The 19,604-nt window shown below is 37.7% G+C and overlaps 1 protein-coding gene across 1 annotated transcript in view; it reads right to left on the bottom strand.

Moving 5' to 3' along the window:
- LOC137956743 (DExH-box ATP-dependent RNA helicase DExH8) overlaps nucleotides 1-17,705 on the bottom strand; it is a 53,711-nt gene extending 36,006 nt beyond the window's left edge. The window contains exons 1-7 of the mRNA XM_068804347.1: nucleotides 17,441-17,705; nucleotides 14,310-14,487; nucleotides 13,859-14,032; nucleotides 13,524-13,671; nucleotides 13,073-13,387; nucleotides 12,799-12,945; nucleotides 12,508-12,688 (exon numbers count right to left, since the gene is read on the bottom strand). Coding sequence (XP_068660448.1) covers nucleotides 12,508-12,688; nucleotides 12,799-12,945; nucleotides 13,073-13,387; nucleotides 13,524-13,671; nucleotides 13,859-14,032; nucleotides 14,310-14,487; nucleotides 17,441-17,597 — 1,300 coding nt within the window. The 5' untranslated portion in view covers nucleotides 17,598-17,705. The remainder of the gene's footprint in view (nucleotides 1-12,507; nucleotides 12,689-12,798; nucleotides 12,946-13,072; nucleotides 13,388-13,523; nucleotides 13,672-13,858; nucleotides 14,033-14,309; nucleotides 14,488-17,440) is intronic.
- Nucleotides 17,706-19,604: the final 1,899 nt, after the last annotated feature.

Here is a 19,604-nt window from a genome sequence, read left to right on the forward strand (position 1 = left end):
ATGAAAAGTCCAGAAGTTAGTCATCAATTACTATCTCAGAGATACATAAAGCTTTCCAACCAATGACATTGGCTTCTCAATAACTTAATCATAGCTTAAGGGATACAACATAATCTAAAATTTAAAAAACCATCTTGAGAAAGTATCATCTATTAGCTTCTGAATAACTGAAGCATCTCGGAGTTCTAAATTCATTACATGTAGATATTTAAGAAAGAACAGAGGAAACACAGGTCATACACATGGTATGTGTTAAAATACAAGTCCAGGGGTATTTTGATCATTTCCCATATTTTGCACATTACATTTTTCTCTTATAGTATGGCTATTAGTTAGAGTTATGTCTTATTTTATCTCTAGTTAAATTTTCAATCAATTTAGACATGTATTTTAGGAGATATGTAATTTTGAGTATTGAGGGGCATTTTTGTCCTTTAGTTAATTTTCACTTAAACCATGATTATAAAGAAGCTGGAAAGCCTTTTTGGCTTAGATTCCAAGGCAGCAAAGCTGCTCCTCTTTCAGAACTCTTTTTTCTCTTCTATTTTCTCCCCAAATTACATGTTTTTCATGGTATTAGAGCAATAACGCAAGTCTTGGGTAGGTTTCTTTCGATTTTGTGGATATTCTCTCCACTTTCAGCAATCTCCGTGAAGGTTTTTCCCATATTTCTGGACTAGTAGGGTAAAAATTCCAATTTTATTTTTTTCTGCCTATCTTAGCCTATAGGCTAATGATTACTGCGTTAATTTGATTGATTGTTGTGATTTAGAAGTGTTTGATGATCCCAATTTGAGAAAATGTTTGTGTCATCATCCATATAGCTTGTGTCACCCCGGTTTCTTGCAATTAGGTTATTCTTTCATCAATTTATGGTCTCAATTGCTGAAATTGATCACTATTGGTTCAAAATTGAGCGACTTGGGCGATTAATTGCCCTAATTGAATTCAGCTTGGGGCCCACTGACAGCACAAGCATAGAAATTTGAGGAAAGTGTTTCCCTTTGGTTAATTGACACTCTAGTGTATTGAATTGTGGTGTATGGTGATATTTAATGGTTGATTCTAGTACGCATGTTGTTGTTCAAAGGACTACTGAGAGCACCGATGTGAAATTCTCTGAGTCTATTCAAATAACTACAATCCAGTTGAATGGATTGAATTATGTAAACTGGTCCAGATCAATTTTGATACATTTGAGGGCTAGAAGAATGGCAAAATATATAATCGATGATCCCCTGGGGCCTGTTACTAAAGATTGAGTGGTAGAAGATAATATAGTAATGACCTCGTTAGTCAACGATATGGAATCAAGATTTTAGTGACCAAATTTTGAGTTGCAGTATTGCTAAGGCAATGTGGACTACCTTGGCTTCCATTTGTCTAAATAAAGTAATTTGTCAAGGATCTATGAATTATATGTGAAGTTTTTTTATATTAAGCGTGGAGGTAAATCAATGACAGATTATTTCACTGAGATGAGGGGAGTATTACAGGAGATTAGTACATTTCATCCTTTTACTACCAAATGTTGAAGACATTCGTAAGAAGAAAATCATATTAAAGTAGCCCAATTTTTGGAAAGTTTGGGGCCTAAGTGTGATGTTATTAGAGTCCAATTGTCGGTCAATGAGGATGTGACCACCCTTGAGCAAGCCTTTAACAGAGTTCTTCGAGGTGAAGGTGCAGCTGTAAATAAGAATGAGTCAAGTAGAACTCTCTCAGAAACAGATGTTCTTAACCTTCAATCTTCAATTGGTAAACCTGATGGTCAGTTTCATAGTGGTAATAATAGAGGTAGAGGTTGCTCTTACTCTACTCGTGGTCATGGCCAAAATGATCGGGGAGGGGGGCATCACTCGTTTGACTAATCATATTTCTGAGAATAGTTGGAAAATTTTTGGTAAGTCTACCTAGGCCATCTCTATAGTCACAGATAAGGACGCCTTCTCACACACTGGATCGTATAAGGAAACTCAGCAATTATTACAGCGACTGGGTCAACTGACTGCTTCATTTACTACTTATTATTGAGACACCTCCTTCTTCCTCAGTGAGTGCCACAATGGCTAGTACAGATATGAATGCACTTAATGTGTCTCATTTCCCCTCTTGGATCATTAATTCAGGAGCCTCTACACACATGTCAGGTATGCCCTTCCTATTTCAGTCCATTAGTCCATCTCATTCATATCGTCGAGTTACTTTAGCTGATGGATCCACCTCTCCCATTCAGGGGGAGGGTACAGTTCACATTACTCCACAAATATCCTTAAAATCTGTTTTATTTGTACCAAAGATTCCACTTTAATCTCTTATCTGTGAGTCATATAACTGAATCCTTAAACTATTCAGTAACCTTTTATCCTACTTCTTGTGTTTTCCAGGACTTACAAACGAAGAAGACGATTGGTTCAGAATATGAGAAGGGAGGGCTCTACATGCTGGACGATGTATCCATTTCTCGAGTTGTAGCTCTCACTATTGCAGATTCTTCCTACTTGTGGGATCTACGCTTGGGACACCCCTCACCATCTAAGTTGCATCAATTTTTTCCTTCTTTGCCAACCGATATTTCATTTGATTGTGAACGGCTGGGAAAGCATCGTCGCTCCAATTTCCTACTTAGTTCTATTCAAAGCCCCAAGTTGTTTGAATTAGTCCACGACGTATGGGGTCCATGTCAGGTTCCTAGCCCATTTGGTTTTAAATATTTTGTGTCGTTCATTGGTGATTTCAGTAAAGTCACTTGGGTTTATCTCCCACAAGAGAAGTCCGAAGTATTTGATGTATTCCTTAATTTTTTCAATGAAATAAAAAATCAATTTGTGCGTTCATGTGCATCGTACTGACAATGGTATGGAATATCTTAACCATAAATTTTGTCAGTATTTTGTGTTTCTCATGGTATTACCCATCAAACGTCCTGCCCTTATATACCACAACAAAATGGGGTGGTTGAATGTAAAAATAGACATCTCCATGAGGTTACAAGGATACTATTACTGCATATGAATGTTCCTAAATCTTTTTGGGGAGATGCAGTTTTAGCTTCGTGCTACTTGGTTTATTGTATGCCCTCATCTGTTTTGAGTGGTCAAGTTCCTCTTCAGGTTATAAAACCCAATTGTAAATTGTTTGATGTGACTCATCGTATTTTTGAATGTACTTGTTTTATTCATATGTTTGAAACTTCGGTTGATAAGTTATCACCGCGATCTGTCAAATGTGTTTTTCTAGGATATTCTCGTCGACAAAAAAGGTACAAATGTTATGATCCTATTCGATAGAAGACGTGTCAGCCAATGTGACCTTCTTTAAAAATACTCCATATTTTTCATCATCTACTGAGCTTCATGTATCACTTGAATCTCCTTCAGACAATCATGTTCCTATTGTAGTTTTGGATGTACCAACTTCATCAAGTTCTTCATTGCCTCTTTGTGTTTATAGCCATCGCTCTCGTGCTCCTGCAATACCTCCAATAGTTACCTCTATAGAGCTCTCTTCTCATGATCCTCCATCTTCCTCATTGCCTGCAGATCCTATTGTCTCTGATTTGAACCTGCCTATTAGTCTACGAAAAGGTAAACGATCTTGTACTTCTTATCCGATATCCAAATATGTGTCTCTTGATTTTTGGTCCCCATCCTTCAAGTCCTTTGTTATGTCATTGTCTACTTCTCGTACAACTCATTCAATGCAGGAAGCCTTGTACTCTCCAAAATGGAAACAAGCAATGGATGATAAGACAAGTGCTTTGGTGTCTTTAGGAACATGGCGTCTATGTGACCCACATGCAAGAACAGTTATTGTGGGGGTGTCGTTGGGGTTTATACTATCAAATATAATGTTGATGGCTCTATTGAACGATACAAAGTTTGGCTATTAGCGAAGGGGTATACACAGACTTTTGGAATTGATGTCTTTAAGACATTCTCTCCTATGGCCAGACTTACTTTTGTACATATCTTAATATTTGTGGTTGTTAATAAGGGTTGGCCTCTCTTTCAATTCGATGTGAAGAATACCTTTCTACATGGTGATCTACATGAGGAAGTGTATATTGAGCAACCTTCAGGGTATATTGCTCAGGGGGAGACAGGAATGTGTGTAAGCTGCAAAAGGCTATTTATGGGCTTAAACAAAGTCCACGGGCCTGGTTTGAAAAGTTTAGTTAGGTGGTCCTACAATTTGGATTTTATGGGAGCCATTGAGATCATTTTATGTTCCTTCTTAAAAGGAAGACTAGTATGGTGGTTTTGGTTGTCTATGTAGATGACATTGTGTTATCTGGTGATGATCTTGATGGTATTACAGAAATTAAACAATATCTAACTACACATTTTCAGACAAAGGATTTGGGCTCTCTCAAGTACTTCCTTGGCATTAAAGTCGCTCGTAGCAAGTAAGTTATTGTTCTTTCTCAGAGAAAATATAAATTAGGTATGTTACAGGAGTATGGTTTATTAGGTGTTAAACCCATAGACACCCTCATAGAAGTTAATCATAATATACATAACACTTACACTCAAGGATAAAACTCAATATCGATAGTTAGTAGGTAAATTGATCTATGCTACAGTTACCAGGCCGGAAATCTCATTTGTTGTGGGAGTTGTGAGCCAGTTCATGAAAAATTCTCGGAAAGTCCATTTAGATCTACTCAAAAGATATTGTAGTACTTGAAGGGTGCACCTAGAAAAGGTCTTTTGTATACTCAGAATGGGAACGTTGATGTACTTGGGTATTCTGATGCAGATTATGTTGAGTATAAGATAGATAGGCGTTCTACGTTAGGCTACTGTTTTTTTGTTAGAGGCAACCTGGTAACCTGGAAAAGTAAGAAACAGACAGTTGTGACTAGTCCAATGCAGAGGCCGAGGATTGAGCAATGGCTCAGACAGTTAGTGAGCTTATGTAGATTAAGTTTGTGCTTTTTTAGTTTGGTTTTATGTTACCTGACCCTATGGTTATGAATTGTGATAACCAGGCAGCCATTTTTATTGCTAGGAACCTTGTATTCCATGAAAGAACGAAACATATAGAGGTTGACTGCCACTTTATTAGAGATGCAATTAAGCAGGGGAAGGTGGTAACTCGTTATGTAAAGTCTTCAAACCAATTAGGAGATATATTTACCAAGCCTTTGGGAAGACATGAATATGTATCCATTAGTGACAAGTTGGGATTGTTTGATATATACTCTCCAGCTTGAGGGGGAGTGTTCAAATACAAGTCCAAGGGTAGTTTGGTCATTTCTCATATTTTCCACATTACATTTTTCTCTTATAGTATGGCTATTATAGAGAGAATGTTTCTCAAAAAATTTCTCCAAAAAAAAAAAAAAAAATAGATAGAGAATGTCTTATTTTATCTCTAGTTAAATTGTCATTCAATTTAGATATGTATTTTAGGAGATATGTAATTTTGAGTATTGAGGGGCATTTTTGTCCTTTAGTAAATTTTTACTTAAACCCTGATTATAAAGAAGCAAGAAGGGCCTTTCTGGCTCGAATTCCAAGGCAGCAAAGTTGCTAGGCTTCTAGAACTTTTTTTCCTCTTCTACTTTCTCTCAAAATCACATATTTTTCAGTATGACCAAGTTAAAATGCTCCATCCTAACAAACAAACAGATTGTACCTTTTGGATCATCGATGTCTTTAGAGCCAAAAAACAAATCATTAGAACCATCTTGAGAAAGAGTCATCTATTAGTTTTGTTAAGGAATAGTCCCACATGGATTAGTAAAAACAAATATGTAGAGTTTATTAGTTGGGAAAGAGGTTTCCTAAGATGGCTAGTAATTTTGGGATAGGCCTTGGACCCAACTTCACATGGTATCAGAGCAGGTACTCGTATGTGGGCCTCCACCCAAAATATCCACATGTAAGAGCCCAGAAGGCCTACACGTGAGGGGGAGTGTTAAAGAATAGTCCCAAATGCATTAGAAAGAACAAATATGTTGAGTTTATTAGTTGGGAAAGAGGTTTCCTAATATGGTTAGTCATTTTGGGATAGGCCTTGGACACAACTTCACAAGTTTCTCAATAACTGAACAATCTCAGAGATCAAAATTCATTACATGTCTGTAAGAATATCAATGGCGGAACGACGATCAGGCCACGGAATCACTCCCCCCCCCCACCTATCAAACAGGGCACGGAGTAACTACCCCCCGACTACCAATCTGTCTGACCCACCTCTTCGAGTGGGACACCACACAATATGGGGCGAAGGTCGAGCAAGTCTGGAGAAGCAACAAAGGCAAGAGCGACCAGTGGTTGAAGACAATGAGGAAGAAGACAATGGCCTTGGAGACGGCACAAAAGCGAAGTGGCAAACTGTCATTTCTCAAACTTCATGGCGACAGATTTTGGTGGAGGATCCTTCAAGAAATGAATTCTGAAATAGAAAAGCCAAACTGACCTTCCAGATAATGAAAGAGAAAAGTGGTGAAGCAATCCGTATACTTTCACAACCTGGCGTGAAAAAATCCTACATCTCCCTCCTGATTTCCGCAGTGGACTCTTTCCTAGTCATTTTTTAAAAGATTCAAAAAGGCAAAACGGGACAAAGCTTCGGCCGATTACTCTTCACCGGCAAATTGGAATTCTAGTTCCACACCAAATACCACGGTGGCTTCCTAGAATGCGTCATCACTCAAAGACGCGACTCAATGATTATGGGTATGATCTTCCTACCGCAAAAATGTAATTCTGGCCTCGGATGGAAACTCTTCCACCAAATCCTCCGACAATTAACCAAGCATTAAAAAATCCCCCCCAAACCAGGTATCACGCACCATAAAAAACCTAGCCTTCCAACCCCGCCTGCTCCTCCACCTAATCAACCGCTCCTCAATTCAAACATCTGGCTACCACCACCCCCCCCCCCCCCCCCCTCAGATTCTACACCATGAAACCCATTATTCTATTACCCTGCCGGCCCAAGCCGCAATCGAGGGAACTCGCAAAATGTCCCTAGCAGCAGTCATCGAGGTTCCGTTGATAATTCATTCAAGCCAACAAATCCAACAATGGATCCATGAAAGAAGCATTGGGGTACCGATATCGGACCTATCAGGAACAACAGTCCCTTCTCATATTCGAAATTCAAATTCAAAAAAAAAAAAAAAAAATCTTGAAACCCCACCCGTCAAATGCCAAAACAGTCATTTCCTCGCCGCCCTCAATCAGCCCATCAATCATTCGGGCTGACAAAGCCCAAACCCCAAAAACTAAACCGCAAACCTCGTCCCCCGTCTCTCAGACGAGATTCTCGAAATCCAGCCGCCACCCCGTCACCATCATCCACAATCATCCCGTCAGTCAATCGCTCTGACACAGTTCGTAACTTACAATTCACTCCACCGCCTTCGCCTTCTCCAACTGACAAGGTGACTGACAATACACACTGCTCAAGCCTCGCCTCCCACGTCACTCCCCCAAACCCATCAACCTCATCAATCATCCCTGTCACGTCAAAATCCGCACCTCTTACCAAACCCGCCTCCCCTACTCCCTTCCCTAGCTTCATTTCCCGAGGTCCATCAACCTCGTCAACTCCACCTTGTCCACATCAAATCATTCCATTCACCTCAAACTCCGTACCTCTCATAAACACTCCCTGCAGCCCATCACCTCTGGAAAAATCCTGTCAGATGGCAATCCTTCCTCGAGCCCCGTCCAATCCCTCCCCTCCATCAAAAGTCGTCTTTTCGACTCTCAAAAAGTTCACGTCCAAAATCCCACCTGGGACTTCAGTTCCCCCAATGACTCCACAACTCTTTTAAATATCCACTCCCCCTCTATTCTATGCCCCACCTCCCTTCAGATACTTAACACGAACCCCACCATGGAAGCCTCAAGCTCTAAAACAAAATCTCCCGCCACTACCCCCCAAATTGAAACAGAGAAAAGGCCTTCTATAACCCCCTTCACCTACACTTACTCTAGAAAAAAGGAAGAAAGGAAAAGCTAAAGCTACCTCCCCCCACCAAAATTGCCCTCCCACTGTCCTACCTCCGAAAATCCCACGCCCACTGTCTAAACCTCCCCCAACCTCAACCATGTTCCCCCAAGCCGAGCAGAGGGATGAACTTCTCCAATTTTTGTTAGAACAAGAGCAAGACTTCCCTCCGAAAGTCTTCTCAGAAATGACGGAGCTTGCGACTATTTTCTGCTCCTACTATCTTGAAGCTCGCGGGACAGCGAAGAATATCACCCCCCTCCCCCACGTCCTGAATGATCGTTTTGTCCTAGAATGTCAGAGGACTCTGTTCACAATCTAAACGAGCCCTTATCAAAGTAGCACATTTTGAATGTAAGCCAAAAATCGTAATTATTGTAGAAACTAAGCTCCAATTTTTTGACTATTCTATTGTCTAAGAATTATGGTATGACTCGGATCCTGCGTGGGCTAATGTCGATGTGATTGGGCACTCTGGTGGCATCGTTGTCATCTGGGACCCAAAAGCAGTTGACGCCACCCTCTCTATACCGGGCCACTACTCTATCGGCTAGCGTTTTCATGATCACTCCCTTGGAACTTCATGGGCGTTGGCTGGCATCTATGGTCCTACTCGGCATCGCAATCGGGCTTCCTTCTGGGAGGAAGTTTTTCAACTCGTTCAATTAAGGGGCCTGCCCTAGCTGTTGGTAGGAGATTTCAACGCTATTCTACTTTGTTCAGAAAAAAACCCTCCCGCAATCAGAACTTCGTCCAACATGAGAGCCTTCTCCAACTTCATTAGCAGTCTCAGGCTCTCCGAAATTCCCCTCTCTGGAAAAAAATTCACTTGGACCAATGGTCAGACCCCCCTCCCACCCCCCGTCCTCTCAAAGTTGGACACTTGCCCACCTGCTTGGGGGTGATCCCCTTTCCACTTCGAAAATGTTTGGATCCTTGTTGAGTCTTTCACTTCTTCTCTTCCTGGCTGGTGGCTTGAGCAGGAGACTCATCCCAACCCAGGTTGGGCGCTTCCTCTAAAAATCAAAGCGCGTAAAGCAAAGATCCGGTTATGGGCCAGTAATCATCGTGCTGCTACTGCTTCCCAGAAAGAATCAGTTCGTCGTCGCAGCTTGATCTACTCGAAGAACAAAGGTCTATTTTTTCTCCTGATTTGCTCATTAGAAATCAATTAAATTTGGAATATTTAAATCTGCTTCATTTTGAATCTATCCGCTGGAAATAACGTGCTAGATTCCACTGGATGGCCGAAGGAGATGGAAACACAAAGTTTTTCCATTCCATCGCCTCGGTCAGGAGGAGGACTAACCGTATCACTACTCTCTGTCATGGAGACCAAGTGATAACAGATAGTTCCTCGATATCTAACATTTTGGTGAAGTTCTTCTCAGACTTATACACTGAAGTGTGTTACAATAGACCTAAACTGCTACAACGCAAATTCCATCGCATCTCTTCCGCGAACACAATATATCTGGAAAAGCCGTTCACTACTGAAGAAATTAATTTGGCTGCCCTCAGCCTTCCAAAAGATTAAGCTCCTGGACCTGATGGTTTTAACGGTGAGTTTTACCATTGTTTTTGGGATTCAATTAAAACTGATGTGTATGCTTTTATCTACAATTTCCACCAAGTCGGCATAACCCATAAGGCAATTAGAGCATCCTTCATTGCTCTTATCCCAAAAAAATCCAATACAGCACTGCCCCAAGATTTTCGACCTAATTAGCCTCAGTACTAGTTATTATAAAATCATTGGTCGTCTTCTTACAAATCGGCTAAAAGCCCACCTTCCGAAAGTTATTAATCCCAGTCAAAGTGCTTTCATTCGTGATAGAAATATTTTGGACTCCTCCATGACCACTCATGAGCTATTAGACTCTTTCAAAAAATCTTCCCAACCTAGATTTGTCCTAAAATTAGATTTTGAAAAAACATTTGACCGAGCAAATTGGAAACTTATTGATCACCTTTTTGACCAAATGCGTTTTGGGACTAGGTGGAAATTTTGGATGAGAAGTTGTATCTCCACCACATCGTATTCTGTCCTTGTTAATGGAAATGCGGTTTCTTCAAAGCAACAAGGGGGATTAGGCAAGGTGACCCATTGTCTCCTTTTCTATTTACTCTCATCGGCGAGCACCTTGCTTCTATGATCCGATTTTCTAAACGCTCGGGTTGGCTTAATCCTATCTCTGAAGACCTGAACCAAGATAACCCGATCTTACAGTATGCTGATGACACTATTCTTTTTGGAGAAGGTTTTATGAGACAGATTTCCCACATGAAAGCTTTGCTCAACATTTTCGAATTGTCTACTAGTCAAAAGGCAAGTTGGGCTAACACTTCTATCATTAGATTTAATATTGATCCCTCTGTATTAAACTCAATGGCAAGTTATTTGGGATGTAAAGTTGCGTCTCTCCCCGGCACTAACTTGGGTCTTCCACGGACCCCTGCCCTACCAACAAAAAGCGCATGGCACCCTGTCATTGAACGCCTCGAAGGCCGACTAGCATCATAGAAAGGAAGATTTTTGTCCCAAGCTGGTAAGCTGGTTCTCATTAAATCCAGTTTACATGGCGTACCCTCTTATTTTCTTTCCTTGTATCACTATCCTACTTCTGTTCGGAATAGAATAGAACTCCTTAAAAGGAGATTTTTATGGAATGGGCCAAATGGGGAAAGAAAATATAGTCTTGTAAAATGGGATGATGTTTGTAATGGGTGGTCTCGGGATCCGAGATATTGCAACAACCAACTCTGCTTTATTGTTGAAGTAGATCTGGAAATTTAATGTGCAACCAACTCTGTTATGGCGGAAAATTGTTGAAGCCAAATATGGGAAAGTTTCTGGTTGGTGGATTGATGGCGGAAGATATTACAAATTATCCCCCGTGTGGAAGAAGATTGCCCAGGTGCTGCCTATCTTTAAAACTGTTGTCAAATGCTACATTGGTTCTGGTAGCCAAACCAAATTTTGGACAGACTAGAGGGTTGGCCTAAGCAGTTTCAAAGATAGTCACGGATGTATTTACCGCCTGGCAAGAGAACAAGATGCGACTGTTTCTACGCAAAGGCTTACCTCTGGTGAGTGGAACTTAGATCTCAGAAGAGCCTTGACAGATGATGAAGCTCTTGAAGTTGCAGACCTCGTCACAAGTCTCTCAACAGTAAGAATCAAAAACTCATCAGACACACTCATCTGGACACCATGCAGGCAAGGTATGTTTTGTACTGCTTCTGCCTACCACTTCTTGATCTCTCTCCAAGCAAATCAATCAGTCTATCCAGCTGCTTTTGCGTGGTCTCTACACATTCCACCTCGTGCGAAGTTTTTTATTTGGACCGCATGCCGGAAAAAAATCTTAACGACGTGGAAATAGTGTCTCGGACCCCTTTTGCCCATTATGTCATCCCTCTTCTGAAACCGCTGATCATACCCTTTTGCACTGTGAATATGCCCATTTGGTCTGGTCCGAACTCATGAACAAAATTGGGTTGCAATATTACCCTTCTCAATCATTATATTCAACAATATTCACTATTACAAGTGTTTGTCCTCCCAAACTTGGGAAAATATTAATTTCTTGTTGTGTTGGGTACATGGTTTGGAATCTATGGAAAGAGAGAAACAACAGAAAATTTAATCAACTATTATAAGTGTTTGTCCTCCCAAGCTTGGGAAAATATTAATTTCTTGTTGTGTTGGGTACATGGTTTGGAATCTATGGAAAGAGAGAAACAACAGAAAATTTAATCAAAAATCTCTTCCCTGGAAAATTTTGTGCAATAGAATCATAGGGCAAGTGTCCTCTTGGGTACTCGTGTGGAAGGAATTTTGTAACTTACAAGGATCAAATTTGCGTGGAAACTGGCCTCTTATTGCGGAAATATCTTTTCCATCACGACCTCCTATTATGAAAATTTGATCTCCACCACCAATGGGACACTTCCGATTAAACTTTGATGGAAGTGTGTTTGGCTGCCCCAGGCCTGCTGGATTTGGTGGAGTGATTCATGACGAAAGTGGGAATCTTCTTTTATCATATGCTGGACCGATTGAAATATCAAATTCAACCAGTGCTGAGTTACACAGTTGTATATTGGGTTAAAACTCTTCAAGCAAAAGATGGAGGGCCCACTCTGCGTTGAAGGCGATTCAAAGGTTGTTATCAATTGGTGTACGAAGCCTTCAAAACCTCCTTAGCGGCATTGGGAGTTACATGAGGATATATGTACTTTAATTTCCCAAATGTTGTAAGTGGAATTATATTCCTAGATTTGCTAATCATTTGGCAAATAAACAAGCTAAACAGGGTGTTTCCCTCCAACAACTTGTTGTGAAGGAAGGCCACCTTAGCTGGGTATGTATTTTCTTCATCTTGCAATATATATTCACACCCTATTTTCAAAAAAAAAAAATTCATTACATGTAGATGTTCAAGAAAGAACAGAGTAAATACAGGTCATACACATGATATGACCACATTAAAATGCTCGATCCTAACAAACAAACAAACAAACAGATTATACCTTTTGGATCATTGATGGCTTTAGAGACAGAAGAACAAATCCTTAGAACCTGCTGCCTCAACGATAACCGTAATATGGAAGGTCTTTCATGCTGAGTAAAACAATTGTAAAATGATCTAGTAACCAATCGATAGATCTGACCATCACAAGTTCTTCCTGTTCGCCCTTTCCGCTGCTCGGCCTACAAAGCTCCATTAGACAAGGATATCTGATGAGTATACTATATATGGAAAGCAACCAAAAATAAAATACAAATACAAATATAAGCAGCCTTGCTACATCAATCAGTACCTGAGACTTTGACACCCAAACAAGTTCCGCAATCTCCTTTTTTCTGTCAGGATCCCAGATGACTCGTAAAGAGCAACAGGAATCTATGACAAAGGCAACTTCAGGTATAGTGACTGATGACTCTGCTATGTTGGTAGCCAATATCACCTATATTTCCACTCAAACTTTTAAGAAACAAATGCAAAAAGAAAAGCTTACAGAAATTAAATGAATAATCCACAAAAAGAAAAAATTTATCATAAAGTGCAAGTTCTCTGCAACCTGATACATTTACCTTACGGCCGGATTTTGAGATTTTCATAGCCTTGAGTGCCTTTCCAATGTCAATACTGCTATGTAAGATGTGAAGCTCAATAGACAAATTAGAAGACATCAGAAGCGACCACTGTTGCACCAATGCATAGTAGGTTGGAAGGAAAACTAGAATACTCTTTTCTATATTGGGTTCATTAGCATGAATATGCAACACTAAATCACGAATAAGAGTTTGCATTTCAGGCTTGATTTCAGCATCAGAACATGAGGGTTGTGGTCCACGACTGTAACTATCCATCAGGTTCTGAGACTTCTCCCCAAGAAGATCAATAACCTGGTTCAGAAATGCATCAGTTAAAAACAACAATCTGGTATTTTGGTAAAACACAGAAAAACAAAAGCAATAAGGACCAGTATGGTTAAACATTAAAAGTAAGTCTCTTTTTTTATGAAAAAAGAGATAAACTAACCTGTTCAAGGTATAAAACTTTTCGTTGGAAAAATGTCTGTTGCGATGAGCTAGGAATAGCTAGAACTTCCACCTGCTCATCCCTTCCAAGATCCTTGAAGTAATCACGGTATCTTGAAATATCTGCTGTAGCAGACATTAGTACCAACCTGGAGATCACATATCAAGCTTTCAAGCTATTGAAACCAGACAGAACCATGCAATATCAATCAAAAGCGAAACATGTTAATGCATTAAAATAAATAAGATATTCAGAAATTTTTTCCAAAGGTCCAGAATAGGACCACACAAAATCAGAATTGATGGTAAAGCAACAGAGATATGATATGTGCCAACCTCGGATTAGCCTTTCTCAACATGAACTGTTTCATACATGCCAAAACAAGATCAGATTCAACAGATCTTTCATGCACTTCATCGAGAATGATGACACCGTATTTGAGAGCAGCAAACCCTTTGTCAACCATTTCATCTAACAAAACTCCAGCAGTTTTGAAAATGATCCTTGACCTGAGAAGAAATTGACAACAATTTCAGGGGGGGAAATATCCCTTTTTGCCTAAAAGAAAAGGCAAGCACAGTTACACCTTAAGAGGTCAAATAAATTTCACAACTTAAATTTTTAGAATAATTCATAATTTTTAGTTTTTTAGGTGAATCGAGTGTAATTAGTACTAAATAAAAATAATAATAATGAAAAAATGTCCACCAATAAGGAACTAATCAAATTGTGTAACAATAACCCAAACACCTTGATCCAGTAGCATGTATGGAATCATGAATATACCTCGATGAAACAACCTTAGTGTGACCAATGTGATATCCAACCTCGCCTCCTACCTCACAATTACGAGCTTTAGCTACCATTTTTGCAATAGCCACAACAGCAAATCTCCTTGGTTGCGTACAAAGTATGGGCTCAACATTTTGTTCCAGAAGAAACTGCGGAACTTGTGAACTCTTCCCTTTTGACAACAAAAAGAACTTAAAAGGTAAGAAATTCTCATAAAAAGGAAAAGATATCTAGAAGCAATCACAACTCATATCGTGCAAAGATGTCATCTTGCAAAATGCATTTAACTTGTTAGTCAAACTAAATAGGTATAACTCTATAAACCACAAGTATGTATTGTCATTCCTTATCTACTTTCAAGATACATAATAAGAAAGACAATTAATAGTTACTACTCTTTTCCATATATACATGGCAATAAGATTTAACAGATATCAAAATGTATAAACTATTGGTAGAAAGTGATTCTGCAGTTGTTAATCAATGGGCACCAAGGAAACTCCCCTCTCCTTGGCATCTTAAAAGATATTTTTAATGAGATTAAATACATCAATTCTGAGAAAGGGGTCTCTTTCAAGCACACACCGATGGAAGCCCCGATGGAAGCCAATCATTTGGCCAACTCTTTCACACATAGCAGAGTTTCTAGGCACTACTTCTTCAAAGCACATATGGATGGAAGCCAATTATTTGGCTTACTCTTTGACAAATAGCAGAATCTCAAGGCAACTTGATCTAGGAACCTCCTGGTTGATTCCATGTAAGGCTTCAAAGGACCTTTCTGCTCATTTTTCACCTCTTTCACATGCTATCCTAGCCTCATTTATTCATCAACTTTCGTGAAATTTAGAAACATCATTTTTGAAAAAAGAGATCCTAGAATGCAAATAGAAAAGTGTTAAAATACTGATGCAAGGGTAGTTCATTCATTTTACCAAACTCGTGTGGAGGTCATATGATTCCAGCATGTTAGGTTACTTATCTTTATATTATGTTCAAGTTTGGTATAAATGAACCTATAGCTGGGCCACACCACTTTTTCAGAGCGTACATTACACCGATCCCATTTTCCTGGCGTATGCCCACATTGAACAATTCATAAAAGCACATAATAGATAAGGTATAGGATCCTTCATGTATGCATATAGCATCAAGTTAAAGTTAAGAAACCTAATTTAATTGTAGGCGTATGTTGACAACTTTGGTGCTATCATAAGGATATGTAAGCACCAGGGATATACAGATAATTATGTGATATTTCAAGGATATGTAGGCAATTACCCATTTTATATTTTCTTAGCAAAATTATCCCAAATTATTCAACAAGTTTGCAAGCACTCGCAAACCTCCAGTTATGTACAAGGAAAGTGTGATTAGTTTGCTCAACACTTATATCCGTTAAGAAAAACTAGAGTAACTTATTCAGAAAAAATAAAAAATTAAAAGAGAAAGAGAAACCACACATCCATGAGCACTACATATTATGATAATCTGAGAACCTAGACAAATGAGACTGTATAATCCATAGACAACTGAATGTCAAGCATGAAGACATCAGAAATGTAAAAAAAAATGTCAAAAACGAAAAAAATGAAATTTAAATTTCAATCTAAATCAAATGGTTAAAATAGAAAAAAATTACCTATTTACAGGGGAAAAAATTGACTATACATCTTTTTTTCTAACACACATCAATATAAATTCAAGAAAATAGAAGGATGGGCAAAAGCTAGCTAGACTGACTCTATTTAATCACCATTGATCAGTTCGTTTTTGCATCTAAAGTCTTCAAATAAGATGAAGCTTAACAAAAGACCTAGGTGTCCCATAGTTTACAGTCAAAACTCTCTTAATAGCTCAAGCAGCTTAAACCATTGTTTTCAAAACTGAATAAATAAAGTTGGTTCCAATAGGTTTGTTCATTCAAACAGGCATCTGCACCCTTCTCAAAAATCTGAAACCATATGAGATGCCAAAACCAGACAATACACCCACTTCCAACGGTTTGACCAAAGAAACCCAAGTTGGCTGGCCTTTCAATTGGCTAGATTGCTGTTTTAAACATATATCTGTTTGATACGGAAAATGCAGTAGTGAGCCTTTTTACTTTTACAAATGACAATCTCCACACTGGATCATATCTGGAAATTTTAACACATTTATGGTACAAAAAACAGGGTTTTGTACTTGCTCCTGAAGAAGCGTACTAAGTTAAACTATTGATTACATAATTACATGGCCTTCCACCTTTTTCATGTGACCTTCTCATGTATACATTGACAGCAACATTATGAATAGCACTGTCCATTGCTCATGGCATGGTTTTTCTCCAGAACAGCTTTCTCCTAATTTCCATAGACAGACCATCTATAGAATGGCAGTTTCCCTATTCCTGATAGTTCATGTGCCCTTAAGTCTATAGTGACAGGATTTCGTTTTCCTTGTTTATTGTGAAGCTTTTAATGGTGCAGTGGCCACAAAACATCACATATTTTACAGCATCCTAATGTTTAGTGCCTTCTAAGAAGCAGACAAATTTGTCAGAACATATCATGAACCATTGGAATGTGAGTTTAATCTCATTTTAGCAAACTCAGTTTCATCTATTTAACCCAATCAAAATGCCCAGTAAAGTATCAGATAGTTAACAACATAGTTTCTTATCCCATTTACAATAGCCTTGCAATCAGATTGATGACAGATTCTTAACTTTCATAAGAAGAAGCGGGAAAAAAAATTAAAAAGAAATATAAGCAAAAAGAAAAAACATATCTGTTTCATACAGAAATTGATACAGAATCTCTGAAAATACTTTTCTGCATAAAAAATAAAGAATTAACTCTAGACAGTTATACGTGTGTATGTAAATCCTATAAGGGAAAACAGGCAAAAATCAATGAATGTACTGAAATTGAAACAAGGAATAACAGCCAATACGATAGAAATGATCCAACCAGCGCCTTAATAAGAAAGTTTTTTATTGTGAAAAAAGAAAAAGTGAAGTGACTGGGAAGATGACAATCAGTGACTGCGTTACTCAAGAAAGATGAAGACAATGTCTTCTTGAAACTTCTCCAACTGAAAAGAACGCCAAGAAATCGATTAGTTATATCAAACTGACTTACCGCAACCCGTATCTCCAACGATCAATGTGACACGATTCGCTAAAATCTTCTCGACGATCTTATCTTTGAGCAACATTATGGGCAAATGAGATGAAAGAGATGGCTTGCAAGGAGGAGGAGAAGAAGACGAACTAGAAGAAGTGGAAAGCGCCATCATGCCTGAGGCAGAGCCTTCGTTGCAGAGCTAGCTGGGAGAGTGAGGTTGCTTGCAGAGAAAGTTTTTAGCGTGAGGAAAGCCCATCATGCCTGACGAGCCTCGTGGAGAAAAAAAAAAGGGCAAACTGATAATTTTTTTAAACATAATTAGACAGATAACCAACTGATTACTTATTTATAAAAATACCTTTTACCAACCTATAAAAACGAAATTGAGTTCTTAAATATTTTAAAAAACTAAATTGAGTTCTTAAATATTTTTAAAAACGAAATTGATTTATTAAACATTTTTAAAAACGAAATTGAGTTCTTAAATATTTTAAAGGTTTGAAAATATATTGAATCGATAATGAAAGGTATAAATTGATTAGAATATAATTTTTTCTGGTTAATATATATTTTATAATTTATTAAAAATAGAAGGTAATAAAATACTTACAAAACAATAACATTTTTAAAAACCTAAATATTTTTTTATAATATTTTAAAATTTAAAAATATCTTTTTAATATAAGATGATATGATTTTTTATTAGTTAATATTAAAAAATTATATTTTATTAAAATAAATAGAAGGAAATCGACAAATAAGATTGTTAAAAACTAAAATAACTTTTAAAAAAAATTTCAAAATATCTTAAATCCACAATCATATGTGTTAGTCATATTAGAATATTTTTTAAATAATTAATATTTATATTATATATTTTATTTTAATAAATTAAGTTAATAGAATGTGTTCCAACAAAAAAGATTTCTGAAAACTATAAAACGATTTACTAATTATTTTTTAAATTATAAATTTTTTTAAATAGATAATAAAATGTGTTAAATAGTTAAGATTTTTAATTAATTAATATATTTATTTTATATTTTATTATTATAAATATTTATGTAATAAAAAGTATACCAATAAATTTTATTTCTAAACTCTATAATAATTTTTTAAAATATTTTCAAATATATCCCGAAATAAATAGCTCGGTATTGAAGACGTTTTTTTATTTTCTAAAATATCCAAAAATAAATAAAATGGGGTTCAAACGTGGGCCCTTTTGCAAGCAAATTAATGATAAGGGGCACTTCCCCCTCCTATACCCTTTCTACTCTAAAGTGGCTTCAAATAAAGTAGAAGGGACACACCCCTTAAAAAATAAGTATATTTTAAAACTCTAAATTTTCATTAAACATGCATCACAATATATTTGTTGAAGATCTACTTAATTTTATACAAAGATAAAAACCTCTAGTAATCAGGTTAGAAGGGTTACGTACATGTAATTAGAGGGGAACTAAAGTATTAAAGTATGCATGTGTAGCAATTAATCAGGTGTAGCAACGAGGTAAGTAGATATAAATAAAATAATGCGTAAAAGTGAACCTATCTTACATCTATAGATAGACCACAATCTAAATTTGAGTGGAAAATCCATGATTCTTTTCTCACTTCTTTTATAATTTCTTCATTATAATATTCTCCTCTATTCTCCAAATCATGACATGGTATCAAAACGGCAATAGATAAGAAGAGGATCGACTAAACAAATTGTTTATTTTTCTCTATATCTCCTTAATTATTGAGAAATCAAGATTTTAGTCGATACATAAATCTCTAAATAGGGTTATGAAATTTGATAAAAATCGAAGCCGAAGGGTAAAATCAAAGCCGAATGGGAAAATTGAAGCTGAATTGAAGTAAAATAGAAGAAATTGACACCGAAATGTCAAAAATCGAAATCAAAATGGGGGAAATCAAACGAAATCAAAAAATATTTTGGGAAAAAAGAAAATAGCGATAAAGAGAAGGGAGTAGGTGGCCGAGAGGGATAAGAGAGGGGGAGAAGCGAGCGGGAAACCTAGAGGGAGAACAAGTGCCACGAGTAATGCAACTGAAATTCATCTCCAATATCAAGTTGACTAACCCCAGCACAAACCGCTCAAACTCGATTTAAAATACCTTGAAATCAAGCCGGATCCAAACCCATCTTCTGAACTACTCGCGAACCTGC

This window comes from Aristolochia californica, unplaced genomic scaffold (assembly GCF_029961685.1).
Source record: "Aristolochia californica isolate CCGP_79_NKW_82.1479 unplaced genomic scaffold, dmAriCali1.0.hap1 SCAF_2, whole genome shotgun sequence".
NCBI classification, from domain to species: Eukaryota; Viridiplantae; Streptophyta; class Magnoliopsida; order Piperales; family Aristolochiaceae; genus Aristolochia; species Aristolochia californica.